General features: G+C 28.1%; 1 protein-coding gene across 2 annotated transcripts; it reads right to left on the bottom strand.

Moving 5' to 3' along the window:
- LOC107454256 (junction-mediating and -regulatory protein) lies at nucleotides 1-21,222 on the bottom strand. 2 transcript variants are annotated; one of them, XM_043040834.2, is made up of 8 exons: nucleotides 20,380-21,222; nucleotides 18,209-18,381; nucleotides 14,887-15,052; nucleotides 13,188-13,345; nucleotides 11,633-11,713; nucleotides 11,440-11,538; nucleotides 8,341-8,974; nucleotides 1-431 (listed from the first exon to the last, which is right to left on the bottom strand). In XM_043040834.2, the coding sequence occupies exons 1-8, from the start codon at nucleotides 21,179-21,181 to the stop codon at nucleotides 295-297; spliced, it is 2,250 nt and encodes a 749-aa protein (XP_042896768.2). In that variant the 5' UTR covers nucleotides 21,182-21,222; the 3' UTR covers nucleotides 1-294. The 2 variants fall into 2 exon arrangements, with proteins under 2 accessions (XP_042896768.2, XP_042896767.2); XM_043040833.2 differs by lacking the exon at nucleotides 1-431 and adding an exon at nucleotides 5,321-5,618.
- Between the last annotated feature and the right edge of the window lie 664 nt (nucleotides 21,223-21,886).

The following is a 21,886-nucleotide window of genomic DNA, read 5'->3' as shown; positions in this document are numbered from 1 at the left end:
TTTTCACCCAGAAACTGAAATAAGTATTTACTGTTAATTGCTCAACTCAGATACAAAAAAATTGTAAATATTAATCAATAGACTCAGAATATTGCTTCCTTAAGTTAAATCTTAATCACCCTGCCACAAAAAATATAATACAAAATCTGAGCTTTGAAAAAATTTATAAATTTCAACTATTTAACTAACATTGTTTCTTGTAAATAACATTAAAAAAAATAATAAATATTAAACAACAAAAATAATCAAACTTAATAGGTTATAATGAGACAAAACTATCACGACAGGCAGATATCAATCAAAATCTGAGTTGCTATCCGATTCCATATCAGAATCTTCTGTGATGTTGCGTATTTTTTTCACAGTCGCCAAGAGTATGCTGCTGATATCCATGGCTTCACTCTGGGGTTTCATTCTTGGATCATCAGAATCTAAACACAATAATCACTTTTATGAACATAAACACATGTGCAGGGAGTTTATCAAAGTGTGCATAAAATAAAAAAAATGCAGCTTTATATATTCAGAAGCCAACAATTAGTGATGCTTAGAGCACAGATTTTGATGACCTAAAGAATCCTTAAAAATACCCTTAAGAAAAGCCTATTCCTTTTTCTTAATTTAACTGAAACAATGTTTTTTTCTTTAGAATTACTTTCATTTACGTCAAAATATATAAAAATCAAAATACTAAGCTTAAAACTAAAAATAAATATTATATGCTAAAATAACAAAAAAGGAAAATATATTTATATACATATATAAAAATATAGCTTTATATATTCAAAAGCCAACAATTAGTGACGCTTAGAGCCTGGATTTTGATAACCTAGAAAATCTCTGAAAATGCCCTTAAAAATATTAAACTAAAATAATATTTTCCTCTTTAGAATTACTTTTATTCGCGTCAAAATACAATACAATGCATGTTCTAAATAAATATTATACGCTAAAATAAAAATAAAAAGAACATTGAACATTTCAACACTACCAGATACCAGAACTAAATTGGATTATTAAATATTTTGAAATATAAATGAGTATCTCTTGACTGAAAGTAAATTTCTTCACCATGAGAAGCTTCTTTCAACATGTACTGATGTGATTGGTGCATGCTTGAAAATAGTGAAAAAAGCCAAAGAAATATTTTGAACAGCCGATCCAATTTCAAGTTTACGACTACTTATGTTCAACTCTGTAGCCTAGTAATTTTGAACCCAATCCAAAGACAAGGAAACTCCTCAATTAAGTATTGGGAGAAATTCGCCTTCACGGAGGACTTTTTGATGGAACTAACCTGCATTTGTATTACATGGAGAAGAAAACAACGAAAACCTCCCACAGTTAGCCTGACGGCAAGGGACTCCAACCAATAATGTATCTACCAAAGAGAATATTTTACGTCGGCACTGTAGTCGATGTGAAACGCCCTTAATTTCGTCGATTAAACGTCGATGCGAATTCGAATCGACCAGCCATCGGTGGGACTCAAACCCAGTTCCCATCAATGGGAGGCAAACACTTTATCCCCTGAGCCACCACTCAAGCCTAAGAATAAACAAAAATGGGGAAAAAATAGCCCATAAACTTAAAAAATACTCTAAAATGCAAAAAAATATATAGTCCAAAATAATAAAAAAAATGCCCTGAAAAAGAAAAACATTTCTAAAAATACATAATCGAAGTCTGGGCCTTAGGGATAATGATTATAAATTAGAAAAAGAATATCCCAAAAATTTAAAAATGCTCCAAAATCCAAAAGGTACCTTAAAATTCTTTTTTAAAAAAATATCATAAAGAGAAAAAGTATCGAAAAGAGAAGACATCAAAATCTGGGTGTTAGTGAACATCATGCACATTTAAAGGGCTATCAATATAAGGGCTCTGAAAACAGATTTATAAATTTTCCATGGTGCACTTTTCATTAACGTTGCAAATTAAATTTAATATTTTACTTCTTATAATGTTGCTTATCATTTATATCAGTGTTTCTATCAATTTACTTTACTACTTATAAGACAAAATGAAACGTTCAATCGATAGTCCATAAGATTAATTTTTATAAACTCGAAAACGTCCTTCCATATAATTAGTAACATTTAGGTTAACAATCAGAATGTATGAAAGCATAAAAAAGATTGCTTGAAATTCAATTACGGAACAAATAAGTAAGTTATAAAGATTTGTTTCAAAATTGAATTGGGTAAGCAGAAATTTTTTTTAAAAAAATTAATAAATAAAAAAACGCTGTTAACAAACGATGCAAGGAAATAAGACAAATAAGAGACACAGAATAAAGTAATAAAAACTATAGAAAAATAGTATTTTTCTGTATTTCTTACATGCTTCCAACAGCTTTGTAAATAGAATTAAAATATGTAGATATGTAATAGAACTAAAATATGTAAAATTTTTGGAAAATCAAAAGTAATAGCACAAACTGTAAATTTTCAATTTCATACCTGCCAACATTGGAGAAATAAAATAACTGAGATTTTCTTAGTGACATTTTTAAGGCTACAAGTAAAGTTTTGAAACATCGTGCATAATCATGTAAGTCAAAAAGAGAAATTCAAAATTGGAAATAATATAAGCACTTACATTTAGCGGAGTAAAAAATATGTATAAAAATCTTAATCTAAAGAAGATTTTTTTAAATCATTATTTGTACAATTACATATTTTATAACCGTCGTAGAACAGCCGACTCAATTTAGGGTTTACGACTACTAATGTTCAACTCCGTAGCCTTGTAATTTTGAACCCAATCTAGAAGACAAGGGAGCTCCTGGATCAAGTATTGGGAGAAATTTTGCATTCCTGGAGAACTTTTAGATGGAATTAACCCGCATTTGCGTTACATGGTGAGGACCTCCCATGGTTAGCAAGACGATAGGGGACTCTAACCCATGATCCATCTACCACAGAGAATACCATCTGCTGAGGAATAAGAGATGTATTTTTGCCATCAGCAGATATTTTATTGCCAAAAATTTTTCCTTAAAATTTCTTCAACAAATACGAGGAAATTCGAGAATATACGGGTAAACAGGAGATAGTTGTAAAATATAGGAGTCAGGATAAACTTAGACAAACACAATGAGTATTTAACATATTTTTATTTCCTTTTCTTGGAAAAAAGATACAAAATAAAATTGTAATTTTCTACTCACATTGGCACGATTCCACAGTTTTTGACACCACTGATGCAATAATTTTAAAAAATTAACACAACGTACATTTATATACAAATGAGTTAGGAAAAAACTAACAAGGTAACAAAATAAATTTTCAATTTAAATAGTTCATTTAATCTCTAAATATATTATAGTTCATTTTATATTTTGCCAGACAACATGCAGAGTTTGAACACACTTATTTACAATAACAATATGGATGACTAGAAAAGTAAAATTATTTGCCAACAAACTTCAAGTGCTTATAATATATCTTTACTTTAAATTATTTGCTCTTAGACGCAATTATACAGAAATGTTCCAAATACATATTTTATCATTGAACATTGATCAACAACAGAATAAATCTGTTTTTATATCAGAAAAGCAATAAGCTAAAAATTTGTGAAAAGCTGCAATGAATGCACAGAAGAGAAAACAACAAAAAGTAAATAAAAGCCTATAATATATATATAAAAAATGCATTTATTTAAAAAGCACTTTTGATAATTTCAGCTGCTAATAACTAAGGTTTTTAATAAAATTATTTATTCAAAATTTCTCAGATCTCAAAGGATTAAAAGAGCAATCTATGTTTAAACATTTATTGCATTACTACACTTTTGTTAATGCAAGAAAATGGTAAATTACTAAATATTAACAATTAAAACATGGTAAAGCAGTCCAGATATCTTGAATACTTGTAAAATAACAAAATATATAATAACAAATCGTGTTATTGCAAATTAAAATCACCTAGACACTTTTAAATAAGAATTTCAGTTAATGATCAATGATTTTAAAATTTTCACTATTATTATTCAAAAGGGATAATTAATTGTCATTCCACTGCATTTACTAGACTCAAAACAATTAATTTTAAACTATTAGAGCATATAATAATGAGGACTTGAGACTAACTTAAGGAGCGTCTCACAGGACAAGTAACACAAATGAAAGATAAGGAGTACAAAGGATAAGTAAGTACATAATAACAAGATTTCATTATATTTTAAATAATAAGAACTGACAATATTGAAAACTAATTTAGTTTCATTTTCACTGAAGGCAAAGGTAGTTAGTGAGAGAATTAGCCTGCCAGGATTTAACAAATCTACTATATTTAAAGAAAAAAGGAAACTTGTATCTTAGACCATTATAAAATCAAATTGTTAAGTAAAAATTAAAACCATTATCAGAAAAGCAAGAATATATTTCCTAAAGAGAGATTGAATAGCTATAAATAGTGTATAAAACTATGGCAAATGAGAATGTCAACTTTATTGTCCCTCCTTTTACAGTTCAGCCGAAACTTGTAAATAATTCTAATTTTTCCTCTTACAAAAATATGCAAATAAAAATAACAAAATTCATTTTTATTCAAATAAACCAATTATTGTGATAGAGACTGCATGCAAACCTCCAAATTGTTTCAATTTCTTACAGAAACCTTTAATTTGTGATTTTCAGACAAGCACAATATTTTTGTAGCAATTCATTAATAATGTTAGGAATTGATAACAAAAGTAAATTTAAATTTTAGTATTTTAACTAGTTTTACAGTACAATCAAAAAACATTTATAATTTTATTTTTATCACTTATAAAAGGTATGAATATATTTAATTAACTTATTCCCTTTTTAATGNATTTTTGACGGGTTTTTGACGGTTTAAACCAGTATTATACCCTTGTCATGTCAAAAACCACTTTTTGACGTCAAAAACCCAACCCTGATTAGAATAATCATAAAAATCTTATTTTAATTTCTTACAGAAACTTTTAATTTGTGATTTATAGACAAGAGTTATACTTGTTTGCAGCAATTCTTTAATATTATTAGGAACTGATAACTGAATACAAATGAGAATGTCAATTTTAGTATTTTAACTAGTTTTACAGTTTGGGGAAAAGATATTGCCAATTTTTTTTATCACTTAAAAAAATTTGAATATAAATCCTCTTTTAATCAAATAAATAACTGTAACACTAAAATACTTGCAGAAAACTTATTTTAGATTCTTATAGAAACCTTTAATTTTCAATTTTTGACAAGCATAATTGTTTGTAGAAATTCATTAATATAATAATTCATAATATTTAACAGGTACTTTATTTATGTTGCACTAGAGCTACATGATGAGCTATTGGCAACGGTCCTGGAAACATCCCTGAGGATGATCTGAAGACATAGCATCTAAATTTTGATCCTCAGCAGAGGGGATGGCGCCCTTGTTTTACTAGCCCAACAATCTGTATGCGAAGTCGAGCACTTTACGGTAGAACAGTTTAACAAGGACCGATACTGTACACCCTAGGTCCCTTCACGGGCTGATCAATGCGGTTATCCACTCGCTTACTGATCGCAGCCAGTGATGCTTGACTTCGGTGTTCTGGGAACCGTCTCTTTATGATCAGTCCACTGTGAGACCCCATAATAATTACTAACAGAATACAAAGAGGAAATTTTAGTATTTTAACTTGTTTTATCACCTCAGTCAAAAGACCTTTCTAATTCCTTTTATGATTAATAAGAAAGCAAATTAAATGAAATTATTCCCATTTAAATCAAATAAATAACTATCGCACTAGAAAACTTTGTTCGGAACAGAAACTTTCAATCACGATTTTTAAACAAGCATAAAACTCATTGGTAGCAACTAATTAATATTTCTAGGAACTAATAACTAAATACAGCATTTATTATATTAAATTTCTAACATTTATAAATATTAACTGAAAAATTATTTCACTTAAATAAGAAGGTGACTTAGATCTTAGATTCGAATAAATTCAGATCGTCTCCAGCATTAAATGATTACATAATGTATGTAACTATTATCTCGTACTGAGTTAGCTTAGGCTTTTAAGTTAAGGGGTAAAACAAATAAAAAATTATAAAATTAACAATTATTAATTTCAATTTTTAATATTTAGTTAAATATTAACTTACAGAAACATATGATCGATCATTTATATCAAAAAATTATTGTTTTTTTGGATATTCAGTTTTGTGTTTAATAGCCTTTTTAACTAAATGATCAATTAGTAAAATCTAATTTATTTCATTTTTTTTTAATATTTGTACCTTTAAGATATAATAAATTTGGAAATTGGTATTTTAAACTTACATTAATTAATATATGTACATGCATACATACAATATACATACATATACATATATATGTAACATAAAAAGCTTCAATTAATATTTTTATGTTATCCTAATTAATTATTCTAAGCGAAATACTTTCTCACACTCTAAAAAGCGACATCCTGTTCTTAAATCTATATTTGGATCAAGTATGCATTAATGTAAAAGCAGGACATTTTTCCCTTTGCACTCTGTGGAAAATGCTCAATCTATTTGATAAACCAATAGCAACTACTAAGATTTCCCTCTTTCCCTAAATTGAGACATTTTACGGATTTTACTTTGCAAGATTTTCCCTAACATATAACCAAGGAGCGCAACTTTTCGTGTTCACTTTTACATACTCTCATGACTGTTCTGACTAATAATTAGTAAATAAATTTTGTACCCTCCTTCCCGGCCTAAGACCTGTTTTAATCCTTCTACTCGGCAATGACGTTATATGTATAGATATACATATAGATACATATACATATATATACACACCCCGTGGCAGAATTGTGGCCACACGACGACATTGTCGCAGAACGTTACCAAGTTTTTGCAGAAAGATTTTCTCTTCTGCAGAAATTTTTTAAAGATTTTATCTTTTCTTAAGAGTTATGTTCAAAAGATGCCTTTCTTGCTCATCGAGCGGAAAAAAATACTTGTGATTTTTCTATTCTTATTTGAGAATAATGAAGTAAAAAAATTAATTCTCTTTTCTGCAGAAATTTACGTTCCATTTTTTTATGCGGCTTCTACAAACCTTATAAAACCTAATATTTTTATACAATATTATTACAACAACTGAATCTCAAAATAAAACATGCATTAAGTAACCCTATTTTGAAGAGTTTGATTGCTCGCGTGATTTTGCCTATGATCTTTTTTTTTTCTCGGTAATTACTGCTACGGATTTAAAAAAAATTTATTTTATTTTTTTAATGTGATGATTTACAAAATGCGAAAAAATATTACTGTGATTTCTACCAGCAAAGTAAAAGAATATTTTTCATAATAACAGAATAAAAAAATATTACATATTCAATTAAAAAAATTATTTAATTTGATCCCAAAAGTTTTAAATTAGTAACATGCATATTTGTTATTTTTAAAAGTATCTGGAAGAAAGATTATAGTGCTAGAGAATTTTATCACAGAAAGCCTGAACAATTTCTGCCACAAGGTATATACATACATTTACATATATATCAAAATATATAAATACAAAAAGAAAAAAACATGAAAAAAATTAAGATAAACAATTAGCTTAATTATATATATATATATATGTGTGTTCTATTTTGTTTCAATTTATTTTAGGGCTCCTCACACTATTGTACTGATATATTTTGTTTTACTAAATTGATATATTAGAAAGCACTCCTTTCTGCGGATATAATCGTGTGAGCTGATAAGGAGGAGGTGATGAAGAGATTATATCTCTTCATTCTAAGGTTTTCCGGCTTTTTAATATAAATTTTTTATTCTTTTTTTAGATTTCTTTCTTAAAAATATTTTATTTTAAAAATTTTTCTTCTTCTCTTTTCATTAATCTTTATTATTTTACATATTTTCTCTATATTTTTAACTTACATATATATATATGGCCTTCAGTGAATGCATGATAGTTTTAATAGCATAATATTAATTATTATTGTCATAAATAAAAAAAGTTCACAATTTTACATTAAAATACCATAGACTATCTACAGAACACGAGAAATGCATATCATATATTCATCACCTAAGATATTGATTGGATATTCAATCACCAAAAGATCCCGAATATTCAATCACCAAAAGATCCCGAATATTCAATCACCTAAGATATTGACTGTTTAAATTTCTATTATACTTAGAAGAGAAAATATAAGAATACCATATGAAAATAGCCTCAAAATGTACAGTGAGTACAAGGATGAACCACAAATGAACCAAAGATAAATTACTGATACTGTAATTTGAGAACCTTTGATGAATGTTTAGATCTAAAGAAATAAAAATCGAAAAAATAAAAAAATAAATACCTGGCGGTGGAGCTTTTAATTTGCTTCGAATATCTAGGATTTCATTTAAACTGAAAGTCTGAGTAGTGGTCTTTTTTACATCCGAAAGTTCAAGTTTTTTTAAGCTTTTTAGTTGACCAGCAATAGTATCTTGCGAAATATCTGCCAAATTAAGGCTTTGTGGTTTGGCAGGTTTTTCCGACGAGGTAGAGGGAATTGGCTTAAGCTGAGCTGAAGTAATAGTAATTGGAGGGAGTGGTGGAGGTGGAGGAGGGGGTGGTATTAAAAGAGGCGGTGGAGGAGGAGGAGGAGGTGGTGGTGGAGGAGGAGGAGGTGGTACAGAAGGAGGAGGAGGTGGTACAGAAGGAGGAGCTATATCAGGTGGTACAGGAGGACGTAAGTTTGTAGCTGAACGATTTGAAGAAGAAGACTCTAAGTTAGTAGCCGAAGGAGTTGAAGTAGAAGATTCTAAGGCTTTTTTCTGATTACTATTGCCTCCTTCAGTGGAAGGATTCACACTAGCAGCTGATTTTACTGTTTTTTTGCGAGAAACATTTTTCAGGGCAACATTTGGAGTCAACGAGGATGATGAGTCTATTAAACTTTCCACATCATCTTCAGAATCAGGATTTTTAGTCTCTAGAAGCAGAGCTTTCTAAAACACAAAAAAAGGAAGTTGTTAAGATATAGAACCAAAATTATAAGCTACACAACTATGGTACACATGTAAAAAGAAAATGTAAAAAAAAGCACATTTTAGACTAGAACTGCAGAACCGGGGGAGGGGGGCAGAGCAGACTTTAGCCCCCTCACATTTTATACATGATGGGACACAGCCCCTTTCTAACATTGTAATTTTTCACTTGATATTTGTGTAATTAAATTTTATTTTATAACCGTCATTGAACAGCCAACCCTATTTTTCGGTTTACGACAACCAATGTTCAACCTTGTAGCCTTGTAGTTTTAACCCAATACAGAAGACAAGGGAACTCCTGAAAGAAGTATTGGGATAAATTTGCCTTTATGAAAAACTTTTTGATGGAACCTATCCGCATTTGTGTTACATGGAGAGAGAAACCACGAAAACCTTCAACTGTTAGCCTGATCATTAGCAAGAGGACTCTAACCCATGATCTGTCTACCACTGAGTATATGTTACGTCAGCACTGTGGTCGGTGCGAGTCGGGTGCGCAATTCGAACTCAGTTCACCTCGTTGAAAGACGCACACTCTATACCCTGAGACATTACCGTTTTTTTGTTAGGTTCAGATAATTCGGACCTGGTCAATAATATATACATTTATTATATGTATCCTGGTTTATATATATATATATATATAAACAGAGAGGGGAGGAGAGCCCCACTCACTTTTGAGATACTTCTGCAGTCACTGTTTTAGACTGTAAATTTAAGTATTTTTAGAGCATTAGAGCAGCTAATCTAGCAAGATTGCTTTACTTGCCTAAAAATCTTAATTAAGAATGTATAAATATACTTTTTTTAACTAATTAATTTAGTGTTTCTTATATTCAACAAAATGCAAAAAAAAAAAGATTATCTTTTACATTTATAATTACTAAAAATATTTGTAGAAAGCAAGTTTGTAGAAAACAAGTATTTTTGACAACACCAAAACTATTTTTGACTCGAATTTAAAAATAAACAACATTATGATATAAATGTTTACTTTGTGCAGCAATTTATTTTTAAGCACAATCTGAAACAAATTAAAAATGAAACACAAAATTAACAAAAAAAATTGTGGCGACATTAAAATACACTTTTAAAGTGATCCCTAAAAAGCATTGACAGGCATGAAAGCAGCTGGCATTGATAGGTTAATTTAAAATTAAATGCAAAAAGAAAAGAAAGAGGTTGCAAAAATATGTCAAATTTAAGAATAAAAATAAATAAAACAGTTGAACTTGTTAAAGATCTCAGATCAAGGAAAAATTTTTTCAAATAAAAAAAAAAAAATGGTTGGCATAATGTTAAAAAAAATCATACAGTTCTTTGGAATATAAATTAAATTTAACAAGGAATTTTGAATAAACTTCTTTAAAATTTTAAAACTTATTTTATTAAACTTGACCACTCATTTTTTGAAAGGATTTTTAAAAAAAAAAACAATCTATCTAAACAATTATGAGTAAAAAAAATGAGGTATCTTCTCTGTCTTGAAATGAATTGCATGAGCGGTTCAGTAACCGAGCAATAGACAAGGAAATGAATAGATAAAATATAGCAAATGGCTATTGCAATAATTAACAAAAAATGTTGCAATACAAACTACTTAACAGAATCTACTTCTTATTTCTCATGTACTTTCATTAGCATTTCTAAGTTTTGTACTTTCAGAAATTATTAAAGAAAGACCCAGAGTTAAATCACAAACAAAGCTAAAGGGTTTCCAGAAAAGTTTTTTCCTTTCGGTGTAAAAGAATACCAATGACAAGAAAACATAATTTAACATTTTTTAATTCATTATTGCTTGTAACAGCTTTTATTTTTGATAATCTCTGCCAATCTAGGTTTAATGAGTACGCTGATTCAAAGACCTAAATGATTGGGTCCTTATTTGGATATAAACTAATTGGATTAAATTTTATATACACAAACAATTATATATATACAGTAAAATCTTGCTACAACAATATTTTGGGGACCAAATAAATATATTGTAAATTAGAAAAATAATGATAAACATCCTTCGTTTATGCGTCGCTCTAAAAATAAATTTTTCAATTATGAGCCGAAATTTTAGGCAGACATTTTAATTTTTTAATCCTTTAAATATTTTTTCTTTTAAAAAAAAAAATGTTTTAAATTAAAAATGAAGCAAATAAGCAATCCCTGTTACAGATAAAAAGATCTTTATCTGTAACAGGGTCCTGTTGTATAAATATGTTGTTAGATCCTATTGAATTTGCTTCCTGTGACGCATGACAATTAATTCATATGCAAGTTTGACAGGACCACGTAATATTATCGTAATAAAGGGAGTTATTGTTGTATTGAATATCGTAGTCGTGAAAGTTCACTGTATATCTATATGTATATAAAAAAAAAATTTCAAACACATGCAAATAAATAACAAAACAAATTTTATATATTACTTTCTTGTATTCTTTTAATCTTTGAAGTGTCTTTTTTCTTTCAGAAGCCAATTTGTCCTTAGGTAGTTCCTTTGCTTTGCCTTCTTGTCTTTTGCGAGCCTTACAAAATAAACAAAAATTAAAGAAACATAAAGAAATAGTGATTGACAATCAAAGGTAAACAAAACCGATATAAAAGACATTTAACACATACCAGAATTGCAGCTTTCTCATTCTTCTCCAATTCTGCAGCTTTTACAGCTTTTTTCTTCTTAAAGTCAGCTAAAATAGCTTTCTGCAAAAAAGTAATAAGTGAAAATAATTTTATTATAAAATATAGTTTGACCTGATGTTGGTTATAGACTTATCTAACAAATCCAAGTATTCTGCAATTACCCACTGAAAATTTAGAATCACTGTCAAAGAATAATTTAGAATCTTTCAACTTCAGATCATTCATCAATTTGAATTTTTCCCTATAAGCATGTGTTTGTCTCCCAATAACAAATTTTTCAAACAGTTATATTTTTGATTTCATTTAAATTTTAACTTACTCTTAGATTTAACAAGATCTTTAATTTTTAATCACTTTTAAAGAAAGTGGCAGTTAAAAGATGGGATTTCTGTTAAATACCCTTTTTATTATTACCCCATAATACTTTGATTACAAATTTAATTAATAATTCTAATTACAAATTTAAACAAATGCCTTAAAAATTGGACACTGGGCAGCAGACGAGCAATCATAGTGATTCTGTCTTTATCCTCTTCAAAAAACCTGGGTTTTAAAGAAAAAACTCAGTCTATGCGGGTTTTCTCATGAAATTTTTTTTTCCCCGGGATAAGTGGGCTTTATTGTTTTTTCTTCTTCTCTATGATAAGACATTTGGACTGAAGATAATGAGTTTTTTCAAGTATATTTTACACGCAAACATATATATAGATTAAATATAAATATGAGATTTCTAATTCTCATAATTTATGATTTTAATGAACAAGCAGAAATGCTCATTAAATTTAATTAATAATTATGTATGAATGAACGTATCATGATCAACCAATATATACAATATACATTCCCATTTCATGAATAAATAATTATATGTTCACTTGATGATTTAATCTTTCTTTTGTAATTAACAAAATTTTTATGAAATAAAATATTAGCTAACAAAACTAAGATTCAGAGATATTAAATAAAATTCATTTTTGTTACTCGCTAAAAAGGAAAATATAAATTTAATCAAGTATCATGACAATTTCATGAAACTAATAATTTAAAATATCAGATGTCTATATCTTATAATTGAAATATTTAAATGTAACTGAAACTATTCAGTTTGAACTGAACTAATATAAAATCAGAAAATATTCTTCTTATACCAGCTGTCAAAAGAGAAACAGTATATAATTTAGTAATTACAGGGTTGCCACTCGTATATATAAAAATTCCTTGTATTTCCCCAGTTTGCAAGGAATAACTCATATTTTCCCTATTTATTTTAGGTGATTTTTAAATTCCCGTATTTTTCTTGTTCTTATTGTGGAGTGGGAACCTTGAATTAGATGAGATGTTTTGGCTTTCAACTGGTATTCTAAATTATGGTTTTTTGCCAAATTCCAGGGTTCTGAATATTCACTTTTCTCCAAATAAAAATTTTAGATTATTGTTAAATATTTCAACATTACAATATTTATAAAAATCAAAAAGGTAAAACCAATATTAGTGATACACACATTAAAAATAGAAGATATTGTTGAAACCCTACCCTTTTATTTCGTATTTGAGCTCGCTTCCGATATATTTTATATAACTTCTGTTTCAACTTGAAAACTTTAGGATTTGGACTTGGTGTCTCACTATTAACATCTTCTAACTCATCTGGATTTTCCACAGCATCAAAAAATACGCCATTCTCTAAAGAATCTAAATACAAAATAATAAATTGTAAGTGCAACCTATAAAAAAAACTTAAAAATAATAAAATGTAAAACTCATTATATGTATACATATAGTTTGTGCTTTTGATAGCAATACAGTGAAACCTCTCGGGAGCAATCAATCTCTGTTCCACAGCAAAATGGTCATTAATGGAGGTTGGTCGTTCATAGGGGTTACCCCCAATGACCTCAAAATATTATCAAAGGTACTATAGCATTCAAACACTATATAAAAATAGCTCATTTATATAATTATATCGCAGTAAAAAACATTTAGAAATAAATTTTCAATAATAATGAAAAAACGTTTTTAAAACATAATATGAGAAATAAGAGCAGACCTGCCAACCTCAGAAAATAAAAAAGCAGGAGACCCTTTCTGCATCACGACATAGCGCAATATTGAAAATCAAACCTGATTCAAATTTCCTACAAGAAGTTTATTTCAAAATATATTATTTACAATAATAGATCACAATAAGATTCTGACACTGACTAATAAGGATATGTGTTCTTACTATAAAATAAAAGGTTCTTTAGAATTATATTAAAACACATCTTTTGATTTTTTAAAATTTAGGAAGAGGTTCAAAATTAACAAAATATGTCAATAATGAGTACAATACTTTATACATTTCATCCTCTTTTTTTTTTTATCTGCTACTGTTTTAAACGTGCAGATGTTGCTGATTTAGCACTATTTCAAAAATTATTATCAAAATCTCTTTGGAAGCATAACTCTTTTTGATCTTCCTTAATTGTCATCAAGTTTCCTAAGTTTTGCGTATTTAATGAAGATCGAAAATGAGTTTGTATCTTGGTAACATGGCTAAATATTCTTTCACGTGTTGCATTGCTGTGTGGAATAGTTAACACAGCATGCATAAACTTAGCTAACACAGAGTAAGCATTTCCCTTTAGAGAACCTACTTTTGACCACTTCATGTCTATCCTATCAGTAGATAATGACATTTGAGAACTTGCATCACATTGAAGAGCACAGAATTGTGATTCCAGAGTATCAAGATATGAATGAGTATCATTTTGGATCTAAAACCTTTACCAACACAGGATAATTATCAATTAAAAACTTAATACTAGAAAAAGAAGCATTGGAAATATTTTCTAAATTAACTACTTCAGCATTAGTTAAAATTTCATTTTTGAAGGGACATTTTTGAAAGATATAATTGCAACATATAACAAAATTTCTGACAACAGAATAAAAAATCTGTTGGTCACCAGTGCATAAAGTATTAACAATTTCCTTAGTTTTGGTACCATCACTAAATCTGAATCAATTTTTTGATTCTGACCGCGTCAGATGACGTAATCATGATTTCATAAAATGTGAAGAGGCAAAGGAAAAACGGGGGTTGTATCCTAAGTGCGGATGATCGCTTTTTTCCCCCTCTATCGTGCACTAAATAGAAAAAAGCAGGAGGGCGAAGATTTTAGGTAAAAGCAGTAGACTCCTACTAAAAGCAGGAGAGTTGGCAGGTCTGTAAGAGAGATTTCTAATCATACCTTTATACTCTTTATTGATGACAGCTAGTTGACTTTTGTACAGACGTTCTTCAGCTTCTAAAACCTCTAAGTGAGAGTCTAAGACACTTATTTGCGCATTGGTGATCTCTTCAGCAATTCGCTGTAATTCATTTACCGCTCCAACACCATAACTCACATACGCCAACTGTAATTTAAAAAGAGTTCAATTCTTATCTTAAAAATATGCAACAATAAAAACTACCGCAATCGAACATTGATTCCCTATTTCCGCATGTATCATCTTGTTTCAACAGTCCCGTCAAAAATTTTATTCTTATAATGTTAATAATATATTAGTTTTTGAAACTTGCATATTTCTGCATGTATCATTCAGAAATGCTACTGACATTTTTAAAAAATATTGAGAAGGAACACAGAAACTCCTGATGAATGATAGATGATTTAGAAAGAACTCGCTTTTTTGGAAGTCCTGACTTGGCCTCTTTCAGGGTGCATAGTAAAATCTTTCAACAAAAAATAAGCACCTTTTAAGTACTTTTTAAGCACTCAAAAAATATTTTCAAGCACCATATACATTAACAAAATGCAAAATAATTTTTTAAGATTTTACATGATCATGATAAAATAACTAGTTTCTGACAATTCTTTATCTTGATTATATTATCCACCATCAAAAGATCAAGATTTTTCGGTTCGATATCGGAAATTGAATCCTGAAATTGAAAATATCTTGCAAAATACAGCAGAGTTGCACATGACACATGGACCCGCAAGCATTTCATTAAACATGTAAAATGATTGGTGCCTTCATACAGTAAGGACCGACGGCAATTCACTGTAATTCATTTACCGCTCCAATGTTATAACTCACATATGCCAACTGTAATTTTAAAAAAAAAAATTAATTCTTATCTTAAAATGTAACAAAAAAGCTACCACAATTGAACATCGATTCACCATTTCCGCATGTATGATCTTGTTTTAACAGTCCCGTCAAAAATTATATTCTTATAATGTTAATAATACATTAGTTTTTGAAACTTGCATATTTCTGCATGTATCATTCAGAAAGGCTATTGACATTTCTCAAAAATATTGAGAAAGAACACAGAAACTCCTGATGAACATTAAGTTGAAAAAAGTATTTTTTATAGAAAGGGGAAAAGGTCAAATACAATTCACAACAAAATTATGAAAAAACTTTTTAAAATTTTTTCTTTGCATGCGCAGTATAAAAGAACTATCTTAAATACTCATATCTTGCACAGTTTTCAAAAAAAAAAATTTAATATTTTAAATTAAGTAGTAATTATTTTGTAGTTTGTTCTAAATTGCTCCAAAAATTTTTGTTTAAATACATTGAATATTTCTAAAGTTATAGCAAAAATAATGTAAGGCGAAAAAATTAATTTTTTATAAAAATGTCCATATTCCCATAAACATTTACTCTAGGTTTATGGAACTTTATGAAAGACTAAAGAATTTCAAGAAACAAGCGAGTCAGAAATCACAAGTTTGAAAAACCACTGGAAGAGGGAGAAAGACTAAATTGATTCAGAAAGGGAAGTTTCATTCTTTTCTGGACTTTTTATTTCTTTATTTTTAAATTTATATCTAACATTTAAAAAAAATTTAAAGATAAATTTACATATTAATAGAAAGTGTATTATTACTTTTTCTTTCACCCTCCTTAGGCAAATCTTTTTGATTCTATGTTAAATATATGTTTGTATATATAAGACAGATCCAGATTAGATTTATATATAAGAATGTATGGAGCGACTTTAGATGTGTTTTGTTGTGTAGAGTAAAATACTCTCGTGGATTGTGTTTTCTTTTTAAAAAGTCATGCAATGTTTAAACTACATTATATATTTTTTTCTTGCTAAATAAAAGTTCTTTGTAAGTTCAAAGATGAGTTTTTCAATACGCTTGCTTAGCATTCTCCGCTTTAAGTTTAAAAAGCTTATTAAAGCTTTTGTAAGTTAATAAGCCTATTAAAGGCAACTATTCCAGCACTTAATGCAGTTATTAAAAATAACAGCTAAAGTAATCGATACAAGTAACAAGCTTATTGCTAGACTTTTTTGGCATAGGGTATTCAAAAAGACTTGTCTTCTTTCATAATTTATTCAAGTTCTCCTAAACCTCTGAAAACATTAAATCATATTGCTAAGTATGAAAAATCACAAGAACTAAAGTCCACTAAAGTTACAAAATAATCCCTTAAATATTTCCTGAGAAATTTAAAAAAATGTCAAAAACTGAAAGTGTCTCTTCCTTTATTGTAGTGTCATGTATATTGCTCATCTGGATGAGTATTATCATCCTGTATACATAGATACATATATATTAAAAATATGTTAGAAAATTATATATATATATATNATTATACATCAGGGTGCGTAGCCAAATCTTTTAACAAAAAATAAGCACCTTTTAAGTACTTTTTAAGCACTAAAAAATATTTTTAAGTACTATATACATTAACAAAATGCAAAATAATTTTCAAAGACTTTACATGATCATGATAAAAATAACTAGTTTCTGACAAAAAAAACTCTTTTCCTGATTATATTAGCCACCATAAATAGAGAGATTTTTATTTATCATTATTATTTTATTTTTCTGATTTCAGAAGGTAGAAAGATTTTTCGGTTCGATTTCAGAGGGTGGAAAATGAAGCCCGAAGTAGACAATAACTTGCAAAATGCAGTAGAGTTGCACATGATAGTGCAATAATCTCACCAAACCTAGTTTAGTAGATGCGCATGCGAACTTGTGAGTATTTCATCAAACATGTAAAATGATTGGTGCTTTCATATTCTAACGACCGACGGTACACCGAAATAGATGATGGTTGAATGAATTGCGAAAATACTAAATAGAACAATGTGAAGAGCACGCTTTTACATAATATACAGAGAAAATCGACATTCCCTTTTCAAAAATTAGATTTTAAGATTTTTCGAAGATTAGATTTTATTAGAATTAAGCACTTAAAAAACAAAACAAAAAAAAACATGAAAAAAGCATCATTAAGGGTTTTTAAAAAACGAAAATTGAAAATAAGCACTTATTAAAAATGATACACCAAAAAATATATACATATATGAATTTAATGGAAGTTTAATTCAAATTTTTTGCAGAAAAATGGGAATTTTAAACATATAAAAATATTTCAAGAGAAAAATTTAAAGTATTTGGCAAAAAAAAGTGCTAAATGTGAGTAAAAGTACAGGTGCTAAAACAAATGTTTATATTAAAAATAAAAACAAAATTTCAACATGTTGTAAGACTAGGGACAAGTAAATAAAGATGTACAGAAAAAGGAACAAACCTGACTTTTGATTTTATCTCTTTGATACTCTTTAATAGCTTTCATGGCATTTTGTAATTTCAAATCTTCTTGGCAAACTTGAACTTCCAGTTTCATTAGACGAGGCATACCATGTAGCCCAAAGGCAACCCTGCCATATTTCTTTTTGTCAATAACCATGCGATCACGCTGGCCTGAAATATTTTAATCAAAATAAATTAGTTTTAAAGAAAAACAACTCTGTTTAAAAATATCAAAAGTAGAATTTTTATTTTAAGAAATAATAAAATTCTTAATTTAAAATACTACAATAATAAAAACTGCAAGAGCTGAATTACATAATTTAGGCCAAATTAGATAAAACGATAACACAAGGTGTTTTTTCTTTTTAAGAAAAAGAAGAAAAGAAAGAAACACAGTGAATATTTAGAATAGAGCCAGCTCTTGGAGGATCTCATGCACATATTCTGCTATGTGGCCTCCATATTTTCAAACTAAATATTTTAGATCAGAAATAGTTTAAAGATTTCAATCATTTGCAATGCACCAGCCACAGTGAAAATTGAAAACTACTGTCGATCAACATTACTAGTTTTTTACCTACAGAACAGTTAATCTTGCAAATTTTGTCAATTTTGTATACAATTTTTGGCACAATAAATGAACAATATTCCCTTTTTCAATAAATTTATTCATATTTGAATGAATAATGAATATTAGATTAAAATAATAATTTTTTATTAAAATCTGTTTAACTATTAATTCATCATAACCAAAGACATTCATTTTAAAAATTGAAATTTATTATTTGTTGCAACTAGGATAAACTTCCATCAAAATAAGTAACACACTTAAAAGCTTATTAATTATACTTGATCATATTTAATTAGACAAATGAATCTATTTGCATTATTATAGTCATCTAATTGTATTACATTGTTATATATCAATGAGTTTTAAAAAGGGAAAATTTTCTACAATTGAATATTTTAAAAATAGATAACATAAATTATAGTTAAACGTAATTCAGTTACTGCCAACTTTTTGTACAACAACTGCAATGTAAAAAATCTAATTAAAATTTTATTCAGGACATAGCTATCTCGTTAACATGTTTACTATGTACCTAAATCTTAAAAATAATGAAATAAAATTTCTCAAATTTCTTTAAAAATAATGCAGAAATAATGAATGAACAATGTGAATGACCTCTTTAATAATTGCTAACATTTTATAAAAATAGTTGATACTAAAAATAAATTTCATTGTGTTTGGATATATTTTTAAGCAAAATAATATACTATTTTAGCAACCCAGGTTGAAGCTAAACATAATAGTTGCAATTTTAAATTTCTTGCACACAGAGTAATTCTGAGTTTATTGATTTAAAACAGCTATTTAAATATACATATATATATATATATTGATTAAAATCAAATGAATTTGATTTCAAAGAAATCACCAACTTAAACATTTTAATATAAGGTTTTTTTTAAAGCTTTTATTGATTTTAATGGTTATAAAATTTATTGTATTGGTGTGTTAAAAAGTTGCAATTTGAAAAATGATCTTAGGAATAGTAAGTATACTTGGTGTACAATAAAGTTAAAATAACAATGTAAATAATTCATCATAACTTCTAATAAATTTTTTAGAATACAAACTAAGAAAAAGTGAAAATTTAGTGCACTTCATAAAAACATATTTATATTTGACAAAAATTAGTAATTAAAATATTGGGGACAAAAAACCTACTGATTTCCAGTTTAGAATTCAATTTCCAAAACCACATTTTATATAAGTGTTGTAAACTTCTTTCTGAATCTCAAAATATAAATAAACAGAAATAATCTTAATATAGCATCTTAAAAAAAAAATTTTCAGAATACCTTTTCTTACACTGATCTATTTTTTTTTCTTAAATACATAAGTTTTTTGATACAGATATAATTGCTGGTCTAAATTTAAATTATGGTATAAAGCAACACAAATTATTTTATCATTACAAAAGTTTTCAATGAAAGAAGAAAAAAACCTGAGGAATTAATTTTATGATATATTATCTTATCATTTAATAATGATATTCGAATCCTGAAGTATAACTAAAGAGCTTGCACTGCACTCTAGTGTAGAAAACACCATCCATATCAACTAAAAGTACATATTTTAATAAATTAGAAAAGTTTTATCACCTAAAACAAGGTTTAATGTTCGACGATAGAATTCTTGATATAACTGTTGTAATGCTTCAGTAGCAATTAAAGATTGCTCTGTCCATTCTTCAAACTCCTTTTCAGCTTTTTTTTTAATGGTGGGTCCAATTTCTTCACAAAGTTTAGCTTTAGCTTGCTTTACACGGATATGGGCCATTTCTCTGAGCTCCAAATAAGGCTGCAGATGAAAGTTATACAGCTCAGAAAGACAATCGGATATATTTTGACACACCTGATCCTCAAGGGCATAAATACTTTTCATTTGGAGCAAGGAATCTGCCCGCTGTCTCAAAGTCAGAATTTCTTCTAAATCTTTGTATGTTTTATTTACTGAATTCTCTAAATTTTCTAATTTAAATTCATTCCAGTTCTCTTCATAGGCACTAAGAGGGTCCTCGTCACCAAAGATAGTAGAAATTACTAGTTTTTTACCAACAGCATCAACAGCACTGCTGAGGTAGTACTCAACAGATGAAGAAATTATATCATGCTTATTGCTAGGCTTCTTCGACCTAATTTCCTTAGGGAAATAATTTGTCAACGAAGCACTAATTAAACAAAATTGTTTGTGTATGTGGTATAACTCTTTTAAAGCGAGTAAGCATACTCTGTTTTTCTTATTTTGATCACTTGCTTTACGAGATCCTTCATGAAGTGTAATGGCTACTTTCGAGGCTTCTTCATTCCAGGCACATATAAATTTAGGACGGTCTGAATCACTTTCTGGCAAAAATATATCAGCTTTGACTGCAACCCAATCACTTAAATCTGGAGAATCCATGTCTGTAAAAGATGACGAGAATTGTATTACAGAATCAGAAAATAATAAGATTAATATTTGTTTTGTATCCACAGCTATTTTGAGAGCTAAACTTCACAGTAATTTAATTATTGGTTAATTTTCACAACTTTGTTCCTTATAAAAAATATTGCAATTTATTTCAGTCGGTTTCTGTTATAGGAATGACAGAACAATGTTTCGTACTTTACTTTAATAACAATAAGAAACTTTTCTAAAGTTTTTTTAATTAATTTTGAAGAAAAAATTAGAGACTTCTAGCTTTCTCTGTAGTCTTAAGACGCTTTATTTATGTTAATTGAAAAATAAGGCTGCTCCAAATAATGCTTTTGTCCAAAACATAATTGCGTTCAGGTGGTATAAATTTATTTAAAGTAGTAAAAAGAAAAGGAACTTGGTTATCAAAAGAGATAATTTTTCGAAAATCTATATAAAGTGCTAACTCATTTCATTAAAATTCATTTAAACATAACCTTGTTCATTTTAAGTAAGAAATTCATATACTACTAAAATGTTTTTCTTTTCCAACCACTTATTAAAAATAACAATATTTTGTTCCATAAATAATTTATTTTTAACTCATAAAAAAATAATCATTAAATTAAAAATTTATCCAAAAATCACCGAATCTGAAAAATTAAATTTGTCTATATTAATCAGAAATCTTTTTTCACGCGTGTATTCAAC

This window comes from Parasteatoda tepidariorum, chromosome 7, assembly GCF_043381705.1.
Source record: "Parasteatoda tepidariorum isolate YZ-2023 chromosome 7, CAS_Ptep_4.0, whole genome shotgun sequence".
NCBI lineage: Eukaryota > Metazoa > Arthropoda > Arachnida > Araneae > Theridiidae > Parasteatoda > Parasteatoda tepidariorum.
This window is presented reverse-complemented; position numbering and strand designations above follow the sequence as displayed.